This window comes from Durio zibethinus, chromosome 18 (genome assembly GCF_047325235.1).
Source record: "Durio zibethinus cultivar Kanyao isolate XHJ-2024 chromosome 18, ASM4732523v1, whole genome shotgun sequence".
Taxonomy (NCBI): domain Eukaryota; kingdom Viridiplantae; phylum Streptophyta; class Magnoliopsida; order Malvales; family Malvaceae; genus Durio; species Durio zibethinus.
In genome coordinates this window covers 22,708,447-22,725,175 of record NC_143179.1, presented here as the reverse complement: position 1 = coordinate 22,725,175, position 16,729 = coordinate 22,708,447, and the positions used below count along the sequence as shown (strand labels likewise).

Sequence of the window (16,729 nt, the reverse complement as noted above, 5' to 3'; positions counted from 1 at the left end):
TTATTCATCCAGCTCTTTGCACTGTTCTGAAAATAAAGTAGAAGAAAGGAGAAGAGAGAGAGAAATAATACTTGTCCTTGTAAAGGGTATTGAATGAGAGGAGGTGATGGCTATCTTAGTGATAGATTCGGGAAATCTAGAGGTTGCACCTATATATTACTAAATGAGTTTGGCCATATTGGGCGCACCAAATGCTCCACGCTCGTTCAGTTTGTCTTCTCTTCATTTAGATAGAGATGTACCCGTCCCTCCTGCTTTGGCTCACATAATAGAGGAAAATGAGTGGGGTAGGATTAAAGGGGTTGTTGTTCTCCCTCTCTGATAAATTAATGTTCCTGTTTGGTTTTTAAAATCTTTTGAAGTAAATGCAGTTCATCTTAACAAATTATGTGAAACTCTAACCTGGATACAAATCATATCTCCTTTATGTTTTCAGCAGTGACGAGGGAATGAATCCAAGTTTGGTTGACACTTGTTACCCAACGTGTTAAAAAGTTAAGAGAAAGTTAAATGAGGGAGGTGAAGTCTACTGTAGGTGTTACCTTCTCCCAAGCTTTAGAATTCGTGGGGAAAGCCCACTGGGTCAAGCTTGCGGGCGCCGAAATTGTCAGACCTTTTATTGATCATCAACTTGTCTTCATCATTCTTCAGTCTCACAGTCATCACCACCCACCCATCCACCCACTCGATCTCTTTCTCTTTTCCGTTTTCTCTCTTTTTCATGCATTTTTATAGTTTATGAGAATAACCATCTTTTGAGGTAACTGTTTAGAGTTATGACCCAAGAAGAAGTAGAAATGTTTTGTCTTGTCTTTGTCAATGGATGACTGCCATTTGCCATAGTTGAAACTTTGAAGCAACAACAAAAAAGGTGGTTCGTTCTCCTGCATGTGAACCATGTGGGGGTTGTGCAATGGAGGCTGGCAAAAGGGGAGAACATGCGGTGTGCTTTGACCCACTTTTACTTAATTATGATGATTAGTGAAATTATTTATTATTCTTTCTCGCTACTTTACTCTCTCAATCATGAGAGCGCCATAGCTTCAGTGGAATCCTTGCTGCATTATATGTCTCAACCTGAGGGTCATTTTTCTTGTAAATGATTTTCCTGAGGTTCAGTCAGAAAAAAGTCATGCGGAGCTTTGGATTTCAATCTCGAATAGATTTATTCTTTCTTTCTCCTTTTATAAAAAGGAGTTTAAAGAAAAAAAGAGGACAGTTTGCATGTCAACATCAGTTTATGATTTCTCTGTTCTCCGCCAGACGAGGTAGATAATTGTCATAGTTTTTCAGGCTTAACAAATAGCCAACCGTCCATAGTAAAGATGGTGGCGCAGTAGGGCCTAAGAATCAATTTCTACTTTCTACCATGCATAACAGCAGCCAGCAGCAACATGGAGATTGGGAACAAAAGGAAAGAGGAAAAATCGGCAGCCACAATTGCCTTTGTCATTTCTTTATTGCATTAATTATTTACATATTCTTTGCTAAAAAAAAAAAGTTATTGACATATTCTGTACCACATTCGGGAAAAAAATACAGAATAAAGCATCTCTAAGCCATTTGAAGCAGCAGCTCCAAATAGCAAATTTCAGACCCTACTTGGTATTTTCTTGGGCTTTCGTGCTCAAAGTCTTCCCTGGCCGGAGCAATCTAAGCACAACATTTACAACAAATCAATAGCTTGCAAAAACTATTAATCGCCTAGCAACAAATGTCAATTCTACAGCAAGAAGCTATTCTAGCATTACGAAATAAGAACGAAACTGCTCGTAATTTCTTGTCACAGCAGTAGAAGGCCGCTGGTTTTCAACTACTGCTACCACAGGCAACTGCTGCTTCCTCCACATTGTTGTAAAATGTGCTTAGTTATAGCAGTGCCTCTCCAAAAAGTGATGCTTTTGTGGACTTTGTTATATGAACTTCTACATAATCGCCAACGTCAGGAGTCCTTCTGTTATCCACTTGATCATCGTGATCTGGCAAAGGAAGATTAACAAATGAAACTCTATGGCCTCTATCACTTTTGCCGATAAGCTCTGTTTCTGGAGTTCTCCTGCTTGGTCCTTCAACCAGCACAAGTTGGATGGTTCACACTTGAGAGTCGTAGTGCTGACCAGTACTCCCATGGAAAGCCTCAATAAGTTCAGTATGCCTCCTTTGCTTGACTTCTTCAGGAACGTCATCAGAGTAGTTTCTATAGGCATATGTTTTCTCTCCCTCATGCTGTATGCAAACATGTATGCCATATCATAACCAACAGCCTTTATTAAGCTTAGCATGCCTGCATGTTCCTCCTCTGTTTCACCACAGAAACCTGCAGAAAGCAATCCAGAAAATAAGAGGGCATTTCAGGAAAGTGCAGGTTAACATGCTTATAAGGTGAAGATGTGTTACAGATAGCAACCCTAGCAACAGTGCATCTTTGGATCATTTAACACCAACAGCCACAGTAGACTCACTAGGCATAATTTTGCAAAAGATATGAACGAACAACGGAACAGAAAATTTTAGTTTTTCATAATAGATTGATAGGGATATTTATTACCTGCTATTCATCAGCGGTGATGTGCCCAGTATGCTCTCTACCAACCCTAGAATCTGAGGCTCTTTGTCAGAAGATTAAGCTTAAATATATTTTTAACTCCTACTTTAACAAAGCATGCTTCTAAATTAAGTATATGAACTTGGCTCACACTATCACAAAAGGTGGTAAGTCTAATTTTGCAGTCTCCTTTCACTTAATTAATAAGCAGACACCTTGACTGCAGAAGTTAATGTAGAAAAGCATTTTTCCAAAAACAAAAACAGTAATTTGTATCGCAATTTGCATATTAATCTATAGAAGTATGCTCGAAACCAGTGAAGACAAAGCTGTGATACTTTGTAAAATAAATATAAGAAACTAATAAATTCTCTGTAAAAACATGCAATCCACCAAACTAGGCAGCAGAAATGGAGAAAAACAAAATAATCAGGGCTCATTTTTGTAAGAGAGAAGTCTTTGGTCCTCACTAAGAGCTCAGCTCAATCACCATTACACCTAATTAAAACAGTTTTAAGTTTGTTCAAAAGACCCAACATCACATATCCAAGCTGACAATGTGATCAAACATCTGGTTAATTGCAATCCTTTATGTAAAAAAGCAGGGAATTGATGTGAATTTAGGCTTTAAGTAACATTCCAGGAAATTAAGATTGTAGAAAATTAAACTAGAATCATTATGGAAGATTAATTCAGAACTCAACAGGGTTATTTGCCGAGTAGTAGCTTTTAGAATAAATAATAATTGATGTCAATCCTTCATACTTAAAAGGTCAACTGCCTATGTTTCAAATACAAGTATATAACCAAAATATTAAAATCAGAATAACATAATAAAACCTTGCCACATATGAAATCACTGCTTATTCCTACGTCTGGAATGATTCTGCATCTTCTAAACAAGCTCTAAATAAGCCTCTCTATTATATTCCCGACGCATTCTTTCAAGCACTGTGGTACTCCCTATCTGTGCAGGCAAATGTATACACTTGCAGATATTATGGCGGACTCGCATCAGATACAGCAACTCATCCAGAAAACCTTTAGGATGTGGGGACGTGTATCTGAACCTCGTCTCTGGAAAATCAGCAGAAAGTCGATCTAAGAGATCAGCAAAATGCAAGCCCATAATTTTCACCTTACACATACTTCTAAAGCCTTCGCTCAACGCCCAATTATTTCCTGGTTTAACTTCTTTTTCACTTCCAATGCATCACTATAAATATTCACATTCTGTCCAAAAGTGTTACCTCCTTCACACCTTCTTTCCAAAGCTCCCCCACCCCTTCACTATAGACTCCACAGGACGAGACCTCTGTCCACCTCTAGTGAACAGAACAATACAAAACGAGCACATATTGTTACATCCCATCATCACAGACACAAAAGCCGTCTTTTTCAAGCGAAAGAAGAGTGCTAATCCCTTTCTGACCATAATCAACCGCTTCCAACAGGCAACAACCTCGGTAAATCTCCGTAAGCATCGGATCCACATACCACATCAACCATCTTATCAGCAACCAGAATCCTATCCTTTAACCTGTCAGCCATACAGCCTAACACCACCACTTTCGGAGGGTGCAGCGACTGTGATCTTTCTATATGTACATTACTCTTCCAATGTCTCTTTAACACCAAAAAAAATTAAGCCCTTGCTACACTTTTCGTTCAGCATTTTCCCTTATGTACATTACTCTTCCACTGTTTCATGATATCCAGCATTCTTCATAATTGAAAGCACAATTTCAATATCATTTATATTCATTTGTGATCGAAAAGTCTCGTGATAAATTCTATCTTTTGTTGAGAGGCGGTAGGGGAAGGTTGAGCTATGAAGTGATGGAGAGTGGGGTTATCTGTGTTGAGGAGGTGGTGAGATTGAGAGCAGCTTCTGGAAGCATCGAAAGCGAAGGTTTTTCTGATTGGCCTATGCGAGAAATGGCGATGAGAATTGGAATGGGAAGCAAAAGGCTTTGAAGAGAAGAATCTAAGAGTGTTAAAGCAGCACCGTCGATGGATTTTGATGCAGCAGCCAGGTTGGCTCAAAATAGAGGCCATTGGAACCACCTGGATTTGCTTCTCCGACGCAAAAATACTTGATAGTGGAAATGGAAAAGAATGGCTCGAAACGCAGCGTTTTAGTCCAAGCAGAGGGAATGGGGGGTATTATGGTCATTTGGTTGAATATATTGGTAAAGATTGCGTAACTGCAACGTTAGCGGATTTGATTGGCACAACGGGAAAAAGAAAAAAAAATTGAAAATGGAGAAGTGGAGAGCTACAAGCAATCTCCGGCGATCATTGAAATCGGTTCTCAACCGTCGATTAAGTCCTGGTTCAGGTATCATCCGCTGCCTTCGTTTCGATTCCTTCTTTTGAACCGTTCTTTAGAAATTTTGAGTATTGTTGTAAAATTAATTTACTTAAAGATCGTTCTGTTTTTCATCAGATTTTACGTATTTCAATGAAAAGAGGAGTTTTCCGGCGCGATTCAATCCGATCAGAGATCAGAGAAGTCTCCGAGAAGCGAATGCGATTCAGTACAGATATTTCAGTTCAGTGTCGACGCTTGTTCAAAGAAATCCTTCATTTTCGACCTTAAATTCCGATGACATCAGTTACTTTAAGCGGTTACTAGGAGAGAAAAATGTTATTCAAGATGAGGATAGGCTTGAAACTGCAAATACGGATTGGATGCACAAATACAAAGGCTCCAGTAAGCTTTTGCTTCAGCCTCGAAGTACTGAGGAGGTTCACTTTTCAAAATTTCGATTGTCAAAATTTGTTATTTCTTCTGTACTAAGATTACATTTGGTGCATAGGATGATGAATAAAATAGGATAGAATGATAATCATCCTATAATATGTTTGGTTTATATCTAAAGAAAGGGATAGGATTATAAGGAAGATTAATCATCCTCTTGGTATAGGATGATTCGATCTCTTTGGGAGAGAATTATTTTTAATCCATGAGATTGAACTTACATATGTTATTGTATATTTGAAAATTACAGTCATGTTTGGTGCATAGGATAATGGATAGGATACAATGCTAATCATTTTATATTATGTTTGGTTTGTATCTAAATAAAGGGATATGATTACAAGAGGATTAATTATCCTCTTGGTATAAGATGAATCAATCCTTAAAGGATTATTTTTAATCAATGGGATTAAACTTATATGTCTTATTATGCCTTTAAACATTATATCAATAATTTAAATTGTATAAACTATGAAAAAGGATAATTTTGACCAATAAATAAATTATCTTATTCTAATACTTGCACACATCAAACAAAGGGTATGATGACATTATTTAATTTAATCTTATTTATGATATCATTTTATCCTATCCTATCATAATCTTGTTTACCAAACAAATCAAGGTCATGTTATTTATTTTTATATGCAATTTTATATTGCAGGTATCACAGATTCTTAAATATTGTAACTCAAGGTGTTTGGCTGTTGTTCCCCAAGGGGGAAATACTGGTCTTGTTGGTGGGAGTGTGCCTGTTTTTGATGAGGTAATGCCAATTATTTCCAATTATTGATCAATAATCTGTTGTGTGATACTATTTTTGGTGGATTCTTTCTTCTTGTTTTGTATTTAATTAATTGATTTTGCTGATATAATTCTTCAGGTGATTGTCAGTGTTGGTTCAATGAATAATATCATAAGTTTTAACAAGGTATGCTTTTATGTTATTTGTCTGTTTGTTCCTGGCTTGTTCCGTTTCTTGTCAAGTATAGACACATAAGGACCTTCTTTCAATTTGAATTACGGTTGTACAGTTTGGATCTTACTTACCAGAAATTACTAGGGCCCTTATGAATTTGTTATTGGACTTCATGAACAAAGAAGAAACAGCGCCTAGTAATGAAATCCTTGTGGTATAAGATATTTGAGTATCTTATAATGATAATATTAAACTATAGTCAAATTTCTATAGGTCCTAATTAATCCTGATTAATTTAGAATTCTAAATGAAACCACCTTAAATAAAGGAAAAGAAAACTCCCCACACTATATATATGAAAGATTTTTGTATGCTATATTTCAGGTCAGTGGTATATTGGTATGTGAAGCAGGATGCATACTAGAAAATCTTATCTCTTTCCTGGACAACCAAGGGTAATTGCCTGCTATACTGTCAATGTCCTTTCTTTCTTAATGGACCTGTAATGATGTTTGACTCTAGATCCATACTCATACCCCTGTCACCTATATCTGTGGATATTGATATGTCTTCGCTCATGATATACGATGCTTTATTTCAGATTTATTATGCCTCTGGACTTAGGTGCAAAAGGAAGCTGTCAAATTGGTGGAAATGTTTCAACTAATGCTGGTGGTTTGCGTCTTGTACGTTATGGTTCACTTCACGGGAATGTACTTGGTAAGAAATCTGCTTGTTGATTGGACTTCGAATTTCAATGTTTGGACATTTATTTTCTTCAATTTCCCCCTTTTTGGCCCCTTAATTCCTGCAGTATAAACGTACAGAAGGTGGGTCTGCCAATCAGAAAGGAAAAATGAAAAAGAGCCTGCTTAGTTATGCATACATCTGCTAATAGGAAAATATTACGGTGTTGCATTATCATCCAGCGAGTTATATAAGGTTATATCATAATTTCTGAAGCATTATCGCAGAGCTTCATTTGTCCTATGGTTGGAGTTTGGTGACTGATAGCATGGTGTATAAATTTTGAACTATCTTTAAGGACGATAGCCTTAACCCTGTGTGGGCTTCATTGAACAAATTTACATTGATTTTTCCAGTAGGGTTATGTGTTCTAAATTGCAAATCTAAATAGTAAACAATAAAAATAAAAATGGCTATTAGGTACCTTATGTTATATTCCTATATCCTGTCGCCAGAGATATGCCTGTTTATTATTGTATTTTCAGGGTTTGTGATTCATGGTTGTTTAGACTGAAGTCTCAAGTATTTTTAGTTTCTTTTTTTGATGCTTCAAACTGAAGTGCTTGAAGCTTATTCTGTAAAAGAAAAAGAAACATGAATCTATGGACATGGGTTAATGTTAATGTTGGAATGATGTGGAAGAAAAGATCTTGAAGTTGAAGAGCTGAATATTCTAGCCATTTAACTATTACTAACATGATGACTATTCCAGAATTCAAAGACCTACTGTCAACTTATCTTGCAATCTTTGATAGTGGAGATCTTTAGAATTTGTTTTGCTAATGCCAGTTTTAACTGTAGCATGCTTTTCCCATAAATTTGTAGGTGTTGAAGCTGTTTTAGCAAATGGTGATGTGCTTGATATGCTTGGGACTCTGCGTAAAGATAATACTGGGTATGACTTGAAGCATTTGTTTATAGGTGGGCACCATATGATTTAGTAGTGGATTGTTGCAAGTATATTTTTCAGTAGAGTATTCAACTTCCTTTATATTTCTTCTATCATCAATGTAGGAAGTGAAGGATCTCTGGGAATTGTAACTAAAGTTTCTATACTGACCCCTCCCAAGCTGTCTTCTGTGAATATAGCTTTTCTTGCATGCAAAGATTATTCTAGCTGCCAGGTTTGATCTACTTCCATACCCTAAAATATCATTTCTTGGGAACAATTTATGCTAAATTAATGCTGAATAATAGGATAATAGACATCGTTGTTATCTGCTTACCATTTTCTTTCTTCTGTTTATTAGAAACTTCTCATGGAAGCGAAAAGAAAGCTGGGGGAGATTCTGTCTGCTTTTGAATTTTTGGATAACCAGGCAATGAATTTGGTTAGCTTTCTGTGGCATATTCCAACTCTTTTCCCAGTCTGTGCATCATTTATTTTTGCTGCTAAAATCCTTTCTTTTGATTTTCATATTTTGACTGGACTAAGGGTTGTTGAAAACTGTTTTCCTGATTTATTACAGTCCTGCAAGCTTTGTTTTTTATGGTTGAATGGAGGCCGGAATAGAAGCATTGCTAATTTTTAGTACTTTCTCTGTCTGCTTCCTACTTATTGCATTATATCTGCCAGGTTTTGCATCATTTAGACGGAGTTCGGAATCCATTACCTGCCTCAATGCACAGCTTCTATGTTCTGATTGAGACAACGGGCAGTGATGAATCTTATGATAGGTAAATCTTTGTCAATTGGTTCTTATTCATGTATTGGTACTAAACTTTCTCTTTATGCATCTTTTCACTATCCTTTATCTCCAGCATTCATAATAGGAGAGGCACAAACTTAACTGAAGTTCAAATGATGATTGCAAGGTCAAAACGAAAACAACTAACAGATTAAACTTACTTCTTGAATTGAACCTTTTTGTGCATTATTGGGTGCTTTATGCTGTCAAATGATCTTTCATTAACTATTTTATTGACAACAAACATATTTATTTGGTTTCTTGTGGCTTCTGGTGTCTCTTCCTGAATAAAATGAAAAAAAAAAAAAAAGATCACTAGATGGGTATACCTCTGTGGATTCCTTCTAGTATCTATTTTCAGCTATCGGCACCCTTAATATCTCCATTAGTTTACAAAATTATAAGAATTCCTGCAGGGAGAAACTTGAGGCCTTCTTACTTAGCTCAATGGAAGGTGGTTTGATTTCTGATGGTGTTCTTGCACAAGACATAAACCAAGCATCCTCGTTTTGGCGAATCCGTGAGGTTCCCACTTCAATACCACATATTTCTTCCTACATATTTTTAATTGATAATCATCGGGGATGCTGCAAATATCTTGTGCATGGATTTAGTTGTAAGGTTCCTTCTCTTATGTTGCAGGGTGTGCCAGAAGCTTTGATGAAAGCTGGTGCTGTTTACAAATATGATTTGTCATTGCCTGTCGAAAAGATGTACAATCTTGTGGATGACATGAGAGTAAGACTTGGTAAGCAAAGTTGTTATTTAACTATCTGTTAAATACTTTCTTTCTTCTAACTGGCAGTACATCATGGCTTTCTGTTTTTAGTATTTCAATGTGATTTTGTCGTTAGAAAATTACTTATCCAGCATTTCACAGAATACAAACGTTTTTCAAAATCCGATCTTTATCTGCATCTGAAATTTTCAGGTAACTTGGCCAAAGTAGTTGGATTCGGTCACCTTGGGGATGGAAATTTGCACCTTAATATTTCTGCTCCACAGTATGATGATAAAGTAAGGTCCTTCCTTAAAACTTGGAGTATGCTTCCATATTTTTATTAATCATCTGTAATATTTTAGATTTTAGAACAAATTGAACCATATGTCTATGAGTGGACATTTAAGAACCGAGGGAGTATCAGTGCCGAACATGGCCTGGGACTGGTGAAAGCTAACAAGATTCATTACAGTAAATCTCCTGAAACTGTGAGTTTTCCTCTAAACGCAAAACGATACTACAAATTTCTGTTTGCTGGTTTCTTTTCTGGGAGCTCATGGTTGCTTCATGAAGAGTTTCTAAAGGGAGAATCTGTTTGGATAGGTACAAATAATGGCTTCCATTAAAAAGTTGCTTGACCCAAATGGGATACTCAACCCATACAAAGTTCTTCCTCACTGACTCAATTCATAGAAATGGGGCAGGGAACGCGACCACGAAGCCTATTTTTCAGTCTCACCACAAAGAGGATTTCTAACAGTTTCAAACATGCAACGAAAAAGATGCGTTGATGGAGGTGAGCTTAAAATAGGAAAAGGCGAGCCCCAAGCAGTTTCCATGAAGAATATTGATCTGGAAAACAAAGGGCACCGCTTCTGATATTACCATTGAATTTGGTGTAATCATTGAATAAGCGATGGACCAGCAAAATATAAGTTGAACTTCGTTGCACCAGCAAAATGTTTATTAAGCTTTTCTGTAATGTGATTTTCTATTAAAGTTGATGTGTCTTGAATCTTTCTTAATGTGCACCGATCGGCATTGGGTGGTTTATAGGCAAACAAGTTGAAGTTCCAAGGGCCCAAAAACATTTTTGCCAGTTGCATCATCCATGAACTGATACTAACAGCTAGCCACTTCTCAGTTTTCCTTCAAAACCCAGCCAATATATTTGGATAGCACAACTTTTCCCACTAGTGAACAGGTAAAAGCAATGATGGTTTGACATTCTTTGTGCGTTCATTAATTTGTTATGTTGTAAAGCAGAATATATGTTTATCCAAATGATTTCCAAAGAGACAGATTGCAAAGGAAGAGCATTCCAATTAGCAAGGCTGGAATATGCTTTGCCATGTCCAAAGATTCTTAAATGGAGAGAAAGTGAAAAGTAAGATCCTCCATTCCTACGTTGGTTGTTCCTTGTTGCTGTCGCTTTGCCAAAACGAGGATGTTTGGTTTTAGTTTTTTTTTTTTTTATTATTGATAAACAAAAATTTAAGATAAACTTGATAATTACAAATATAATATAATGATGTGATATGAAATTAAATAAAAAATATAAAAATAATATGATTTAAAATTTTAATATAATTTATAAATAAATTTAACATAATTAAAAATATATATTTTATGTTTTTTTATTTACATAAATTATAATACGTAATTTTTATATATAATATTATATGAATATATAAATTTTTAATATTTTATATTATATGAATATATTATTTTGTTATGTTTAATTAAATATTAAGATAAATAAAAAGAAAAAGAAATTTAGGTTTTTGCGGTCTTTAATAGTACAAACCGACATCGTTTAGTGAACTCCTTTGGCGAGATGAAAAACCGCCTTGACAAAAATAAGATAACAAGAAAAATAATAAAAAACTGTCGATAAAATAGAGAGAGGGTGGGTAACAGAAAGAGGGTTCAATTTTATGCCGCATAAATCGTCGCTCTTTCTCTTTGTCGCTTTTGTCTAATAGGAAGAAAAGCTTTCTGTCTTGCTCAAAAACTCTCTCTTTCTTTGTTGATTGATATTTTTTTCTTTGAAAGAGAGGGCCAAAAAAACTATAGCCAAAAGGCCACGAAAAGCATGACGAGCTCCTCCGCCTCCACTCGCAAGGTTGATCCTCTCACTTCAACTCTCTTTCTCTTTTCTTTTTTTTTGTTTGAATTAATTTTGTGGGGATTTGATTGGTGTGGTGTTCAAGGCGCTGAGTAAGATAGCGTGCAATCGGCTGCAGAAAGAGCTGGTAGAGTGGCAGGTCAACCCTCCTTCCGGTTTCAAACACAAAGTCACCGATAATCTCCAAAGGTATTATTTCATTCATCATTTTTTTCCCTTTTTCATTAGATCTTCTGCTTCCCGTCGTTGATTTCTTTTTTTTTTTTTCTGTTGTATTGGATACAAAAATTAAGGTGGGTAATTGAAGTAAATGGAGCTCCAGGAACTTTATACGCCAATGAAACCTATCAACTTCAGGTGGATTTCCCTGAACATTACCCCATGGAAGCCCCCCAGGTTTTTTTTTTTTTTTTTAAATCCCTTTTTTAATTTCTTATTTTACAAGCTTGTCTCTTTTTTTTATAATGATTTTGCCCTTCTGTTTTACCTTTTTTGGGGTTATTGGTGGCAGGTGATATTCCTTAATCCGGCACCTCTGCATCCGCATATTTATAGCAATGGCCATATTTGTTTAGGTAATAATCGACATTAATTTGCCATAAAATGCTCTGTTTTTTAGTGATTTTCGATTTCTCAGATGTTTTTCATAGATTTTTTTTTTGTTTGCAATTGATTATGATCTGATTTGTCTCTTTGCTTCATCTTCATGTTATCTATTATCCTTTGAAAGTGATGGTTTTTTTTCCATACTGTTGCCTCCGTACTAATTTGTTGTTACCTTTGAAAGTGTTTTCCTTTACATTCTTAGAAAGATCTTTGATGGTTATGTGAGAGTATTTTTCTGATATTTAGAAATTATTGTATCATGTATCTATCTTCCTAAAAATATATGGAGAAATGGTAAGTTCAATTTCTAAGTCTCCAAATATTCACTGCAACTGGCAACAGAAAACCCTTGTTAGCTTTGTCTCAAATAGTGCATGATAATAGGGAAAAGAAATGGTAAAAAGAAACTTAAAGATGCTTGCCTTCACCGGGTGATATAGATGCTCTTTCCTTTGTCATGAGCTTTGTGAGACTTAAACAGAAACTGATTTTCTTTTATCTTGTTTTCTATGAAAGGGGAAGTTGAAAAACTATAATCTTGCTTTTCCACCTCCTTGTTCCTGGCTGTATTATGATGTTATTGTTCTGTTACAGTAATGGGGTAATGTTAGGTTTCTGTGCTGCATTCTTTTGAAGCACATGGCATCATTCTCATGGCCTTTACAATGTCAACTTGCTTGTTAATTCTTTTTTGTGGTTTCTTAAACTGGAAAGGGAGGGGGGGGGGGGGTAATAATAGCTTGTGAAATGAGCTAAGGATAATGTTTTTATCTACTTGCTGTGCCTTTTCAACATTTTGTGCTAAATTCAAAGTATAATTGATTTTGTTAGTTTAACAAATGTTTGTAATAATTTAACAAATCTCTCTCTCTCTCTCTCTCTCTCTCTTTCTCTCTCTCTTACACACACACACACACACATGCGCATTCACGCACATTGGTAATAATGTTGCTCAATTTCCACTTTTTTGTTCTTTACCTAATTTTTATTGTATAACACTATAACTTGTGACAAGAAAGACATAATACAGGATTGTTCCATTGTATTTTGTAGATATCTTGTATGATTCATGGTCCCCAGCCATGACAGTTAGTTCTATCTGTATCAGCATTCTCTCCATGCTATCGAGCTCAACTGTGAAGGTTTGAACTTTGAATGTACATTCAATTGACTTTCTGGAGTGCTTTCTTATTCCAGTATGTCTTCATGCCATGCTTGTACCATGCATAGGGCACTACTGGGAATGAGCACTACTGTTTTTGTAAATAATGGGGATATTGATATCGTATTTTTGTTTCTTTAAATCCAGAACTCTTTTTAATACTTTTAGCCATGCTTGCAGCAATGTCCTGAAGACAACGATCGCTATGTAAAGAACTGTAGAAATGGCCGGTCGCCCAAGCAGACCAGGTGGTGGTTCCACGATGACAAAGTTTAATTGCAAGAGTATCTCCCTGCATCGATTATTCGATAAGAACTAGAGTAGACAAACTGCTTCCTCTTTTAAGGAAAACGGAAACAAAAGGAGAAAGCATTTTCCCAATCAAAGTTAAATGCTTAATAACTTCTGTAAATGCTTATGCTGGTATTTGGTAAGGAAAGAGAAAAGTCGGTCTTTCTTTGGCAATGGTGTTTAACCTGTGTGAGAGATGCTTGGTGCCTTGTAAGCACATGAATGAGAAACTCTCTATCTTTCTGAAACTATTTTCTGAACTTCCTGAGTTTTATAATTATAACTTGGCAGCAGATGAGACTGATGGTTCATCCAAAGGCGAAACTTGAGTCTTGTTTTAGAGCCTTATGTATGCTGGATCACTTTCATTAAGTAACTTTGCATTTTATTTGAAAAAGAAAAAAAAAAAGGTAACGGTGGTTTCCAGTTACTTAGATAAATGTGATTGTGATCATGCAAACATTTTCCACAAATACAATTATGCAAAGTGGAACAGCAAATACACGGCTCCAGTCTCCAGTGATTTTTTTTATTATTATTTTTTTTCATATTATTTGAGATTTATCTTTGTTCCAGGGTACAAACTTATTGATAGCAGCAAAGAATCACTGAAATTCTTCAAGGAAAATCGGAAGGATAGCTTATAGAAAGAATCTATCGTCAAAATTTAGTTCTACAACAGGTTGTGTAGAATCAAGAAATAATAGCGGTGATTGATTATAATGAAAACCTATATATGAACTCGGCCGTGCCTGCAAATCAATGTCACCTGACTGTAATCCTGGCAATCATACATCAATATCAGTCATTCTGCATTTGAACAAACCATTCACAAATGCCTTACACTTCTTATTTGTCGCATTTTCCTCATAGGAGGTCTAGCAAAGTTAAAAACCAAAAATAATTTGTTATCCAAATTGCATAAGATAATTTTTACCAAATATAGTAGAGCAGCATCAAATTAACAATAAAAATATTGCCCACAATTAAATACTCATGACTTCCATTAATAATCACCTTCTTCCTCTTTTTCCATGGTTGTCTCGACCATGTTCTAACAGAGGTTGTAGCACACTTCTGCTTCGTTCATGGGTTCCTAAATCATTCACCAACCCTTTGTTCATGTACGTATACTCTTGTAGGTTTCTTCAATTGCCTGAAATGAATAATGTGCCCCCATCATTTTCCGATGCATATCATTGTAATTTTGGTTTAACATTGTTCATTTGTTAGTCATCATCACTACAAATGTTAGGTCGTCAATACACTACCTCCCACTCTCTAATTAATAAAGAATTCAGCTCAAGAGTATCGACTAGTTCAGAAATCATAGTACCAGACAAGTGAAGACAGATTGAGAGGAATTCAGCTATATAGTTTTCAAATCGCAATCTGAAAAGAAAAATTATCATATACACACGAATAATAGAGTCATTCAACTTTGCAGATGGGATTTATTCGAGTTTTTTAACTTTACAAATGGAATCTATATGTGTTTCAAGGTCCAATACTGATGCATTTGAATCGTTTGCTCATAAGAAAGGTTGGAAATGACACGGATGGTTTGTGAACTTGATAATCTGACATATATTAATCTTATCATCCATGACAGAAGGTTTTATAAAGCCATCATATTCTGAAGTTTGCATCAATCAACAGTCTTTGTATTGCATTTTTCTAACAAAATAAGTTGTTGTCAGAACAGCAGTGGGCCACTGGCTATATATCCTGTGACTATAATATTTTCACCGCTTTCAAGTAGTCAAAGACAGTATTTATTTAGTTAAATGAGTCAGATGTATAAACAATAAAGCTGGAATTCCGGTGCAGAAACCAGCCTGCATGTATGAGAACACATCTCCTATAATACTCTGCCTGTTGTATTTTATCACAATTTTGTAAGGAGCGCTTATTACTAGTAACCTGCGCATATAAGTTACAAACAAGGCTATATAGTATAAACTAGTTTATTAAAGTTATCTAATTGATTCCAGGGAGCTTCGTCTTGATCTTCTCAAGTATTCCTTTCTTCTCATGGTGCTGGGGCATTCTTTTCATCTTCTGCTGTTGCCTTTGTTCAGCTGTTGGGGCAGCAGGAGATTTGTCTTTTATAATCATGTCGCCTTCCTCAGACTGCATATGGAATTAATTTCAAATATTAAAGCGTTTATCTCAAGAAATTAATCAGAACTATATTCTCTATGGTATGATGCTTATAACTGCTAAATCCTCAAGTGTGCTATTGTATATTTTTGTAATTAAGTGTGCTATAGTTTTAAATTATTAATGAGGTTTTACCCTTTTCTTTTTCAAGAATGAGAGTTTTGTACATTGGCTTTCTTATCATTAAGCATTGTGAAAGCTTTAATTCGATGAAATAGGAGTCAATCTTTCAAGCAAATCCATTTCGAAGCCATTTATTACAAGCACCAAGTAGAAATGCAAATGGCAAATTAAGATCATATATATGGTTAAATTCTCATATAAAAAACATGTTCATAGATAAAGAGAGTTGATAATGGAGTTATGATAAGTAAACATGAGTTAATTGAAAGAAACCAACCGTCATCTAGATAGAAAGTAGGTAATTAGGCTTACAGATGGAGAGCTTGCCGAGGAGGATGAGCTTGAGCGATGTAGGGGCTTGCCAAGGATATTGCCTTTCTTTGGTGCAGTATCCTTCTTGCCGCTATCATTAATTGTTTCAAGTTTTGGCATCGGTTCCTCAGTACTTGTCATTTTGTTATCCTTGGCCTTTCTCTTTTCTTTATGCATTCTGCGAGCTTCACGTTGAACACGCTGGAATTGACTTCGATCACGATCTGCCGTGGCTATTTTTCTCTACTTAGTTCAAAGCGAAGGAGGATTTTGGTATGGACTAAACCTGAACTGCAAGGGTTTATATAGGCAAGATAGGAACAATATTGTAGTAAATCAAGAGCTTATCGTGCATGTTGGCCATGCACAAAACCTAGAGGCGTAACGTAATGCACTTGCGTTGGCTTGAGATAAACGAAGAGATTAAGTCGACCACCAAAACCTGGCATTGTCAGGCGTGCATGAAGATTCAGACAAAACTAGCTAGAACAGCTCTAACAAGGCAACCCAGGATAAATATTTTTGATACAAGTGATTTATACGGTAGGGAGCTAGCTAGG

The 16,729-nt window shown here is 35.8% G+C and overlaps 3 protein-coding genes and 1 pseudogene across 5 annotated transcripts; 2 read left to right on the top strand and 2 right to left on the bottom strand.

Moving 5' to 3' along the window:
- Positions 1-1,695: 1,695 nt before the first annotated feature.
- LOC111300800 (CDK5RAP1-like protein) lies at positions 1,696-4,696 on the bottom strand (annotated as a pseudogene).
- Positions 4,697-4,762: 66 nt separating this feature from the next.
- LOC111300067 (D-2-hydroxyglutarate dehydrogenase, mitochondrial-like) lies at positions 4,763-10,401 on the top strand. 2 transcript variants are annotated; one of them, XM_022895676.2, is made up of 15 exons: positions 4,763-4,886; positions 4,995-5,296; positions 5,974-6,075; positions 6,193-6,240; positions 6,613-6,683; positions 6,830-6,948; positions 7,801-7,896; positions 7,990-8,099; positions 8,226-8,306; positions 8,552-8,652; positions 9,080-9,188; positions 9,306-9,411; positions 9,595-9,680; positions 9,747-9,872; positions 9,988-10,401. In XM_022895676.2, the coding sequence occupies exons 1-15, from the start codon at positions 4,808-4,810 to the stop codon at positions 10,063-10,065; spliced, it is 1,614 nt and encodes a 537-aa protein (XP_022751411.2). In that variant the 5' UTR covers positions 4,763-4,807; the 3' UTR covers positions 10,066-10,401. The 2 variants fall into 2 exon arrangements, with proteins under 2 accessions (XP_022751411.2, XP_022751414.2); XM_022895679.2 differs by lacking the exon at positions 4,763-4,886 and having other exon boundaries at positions 5,239-5,261.
- Positions 10,402-11,253: 852 nt separating this feature from the next.
- On the top strand, positions 11,254-13,822 carry LOC111300066 (putative ubiquitin-conjugating enzyme E2 16). 2 transcript variants are annotated; one of them, XM_022895674.2, is made up of 6 exons: positions 11,254-11,509; positions 11,598-11,701; positions 11,806-11,908; positions 12,024-12,087; positions 13,172-13,260; positions 13,461-13,822. In XM_022895674.2, the coding sequence occupies exons 1-6, from the start codon at positions 11,480-11,482 to the stop codon at positions 13,554-13,556; spliced, it is 486 nt and encodes a 161-aa protein (XP_022751409.1). In that variant the 5' UTR covers positions 11,254-11,479; the 3' UTR covers positions 13,557-13,822. The 2 variants fall into 2 exon arrangements, with proteins under 2 accessions (XP_022751409.1, XP_022751410.1); XM_022895675.2 differs by having other exon boundaries at positions 11,310-11,509; positions 13,428-13,566.
- Positions 13,823-15,330: 1,508 nt separating this feature from the next.
- Positions 15,331-16,520, bottom strand: LOC149513895 (uncharacterized). Its single transcript, XM_089746875.1, has 2 exons — positions 16,170-16,520; positions 15,331-15,704 (listed from the first exon to the last, which is right to left on the bottom strand). Exons 1-2 carry the CDS (start codon positions 16,344-16,346, stop codon positions 15,552-15,554), a joined length of 330 nt encoding a protein of 109 aa, XP_089603001.1. The 5' UTR covers positions 16,347-16,520; the 3' UTR covers positions 15,331-15,551.
- Between the last annotated feature and the right edge of the window lie 209 nt (positions 16,521-16,729).

What these genes read in the sequence shown, in the direction of transcription:
- LOC149513895 (XM_089746875.1), bottom strand. Translation starts at nt 16,346, where the DNA reads ATGCATAAAGAAAAGAGAAAGGCCAAGGATAACAAAATGACAAGTACT. An exon ending in CCTCGGCAAGCTCTCCATCT is followed by an intron (nt 15,705 to 16,169) that starts GTAAGCCTAATT and finishes TTCCATATGCAG; the next exon opens with TCTGAGGAAGGCGACATGAT.
- LOC111300066 (XM_022895674.2), top strand. Translation starts at nt 11,480, where the DNA reads ATGACGAGCTCCTCCGCCTCCACTCGCAAG. An exon ending in CAATGGCCATATTTGTTTAG is followed by an intron (nt 12,088 to 13,171) that starts GTAATAATCGAC and finishes TGTATTTTGTAG; the next exon opens with ATATCTTGTATGATTCATGG. An exon ending in TATCGAGCTCAACTGTGAAG is followed by an intron (nt 13,261 to 13,460) that starts GTTTGAACTTTG and finishes CCATGCTTGCAG; the next exon opens with CAATGTCCTGAAGACAACGA.
- LOC111300067 (XM_022895676.2), top strand. Translation starts at nt 4,808, where the DNA reads ATGGAGAAGTGGAGAGCTACAAGCAATCTCCGGCGATCATTGAAATCG. An exon ending in GTGTGCCTGTTTTTGATGAG is followed by an intron (nt 6,076 to 6,192) that starts GTAATGCCAATT and finishes ATAATTCTTCAG; the next exon opens with GTGATTGTCAGTGTTGGTTC. An exon ending in ACTTCACGGGAATGTACTTG is followed by an intron (nt 6,949 to 7,800) that starts GTAAGAAATCTG and finishes ATAAATTTGTAG; the next exon opens with GTGTTGAAGCTGTTTTAGCA.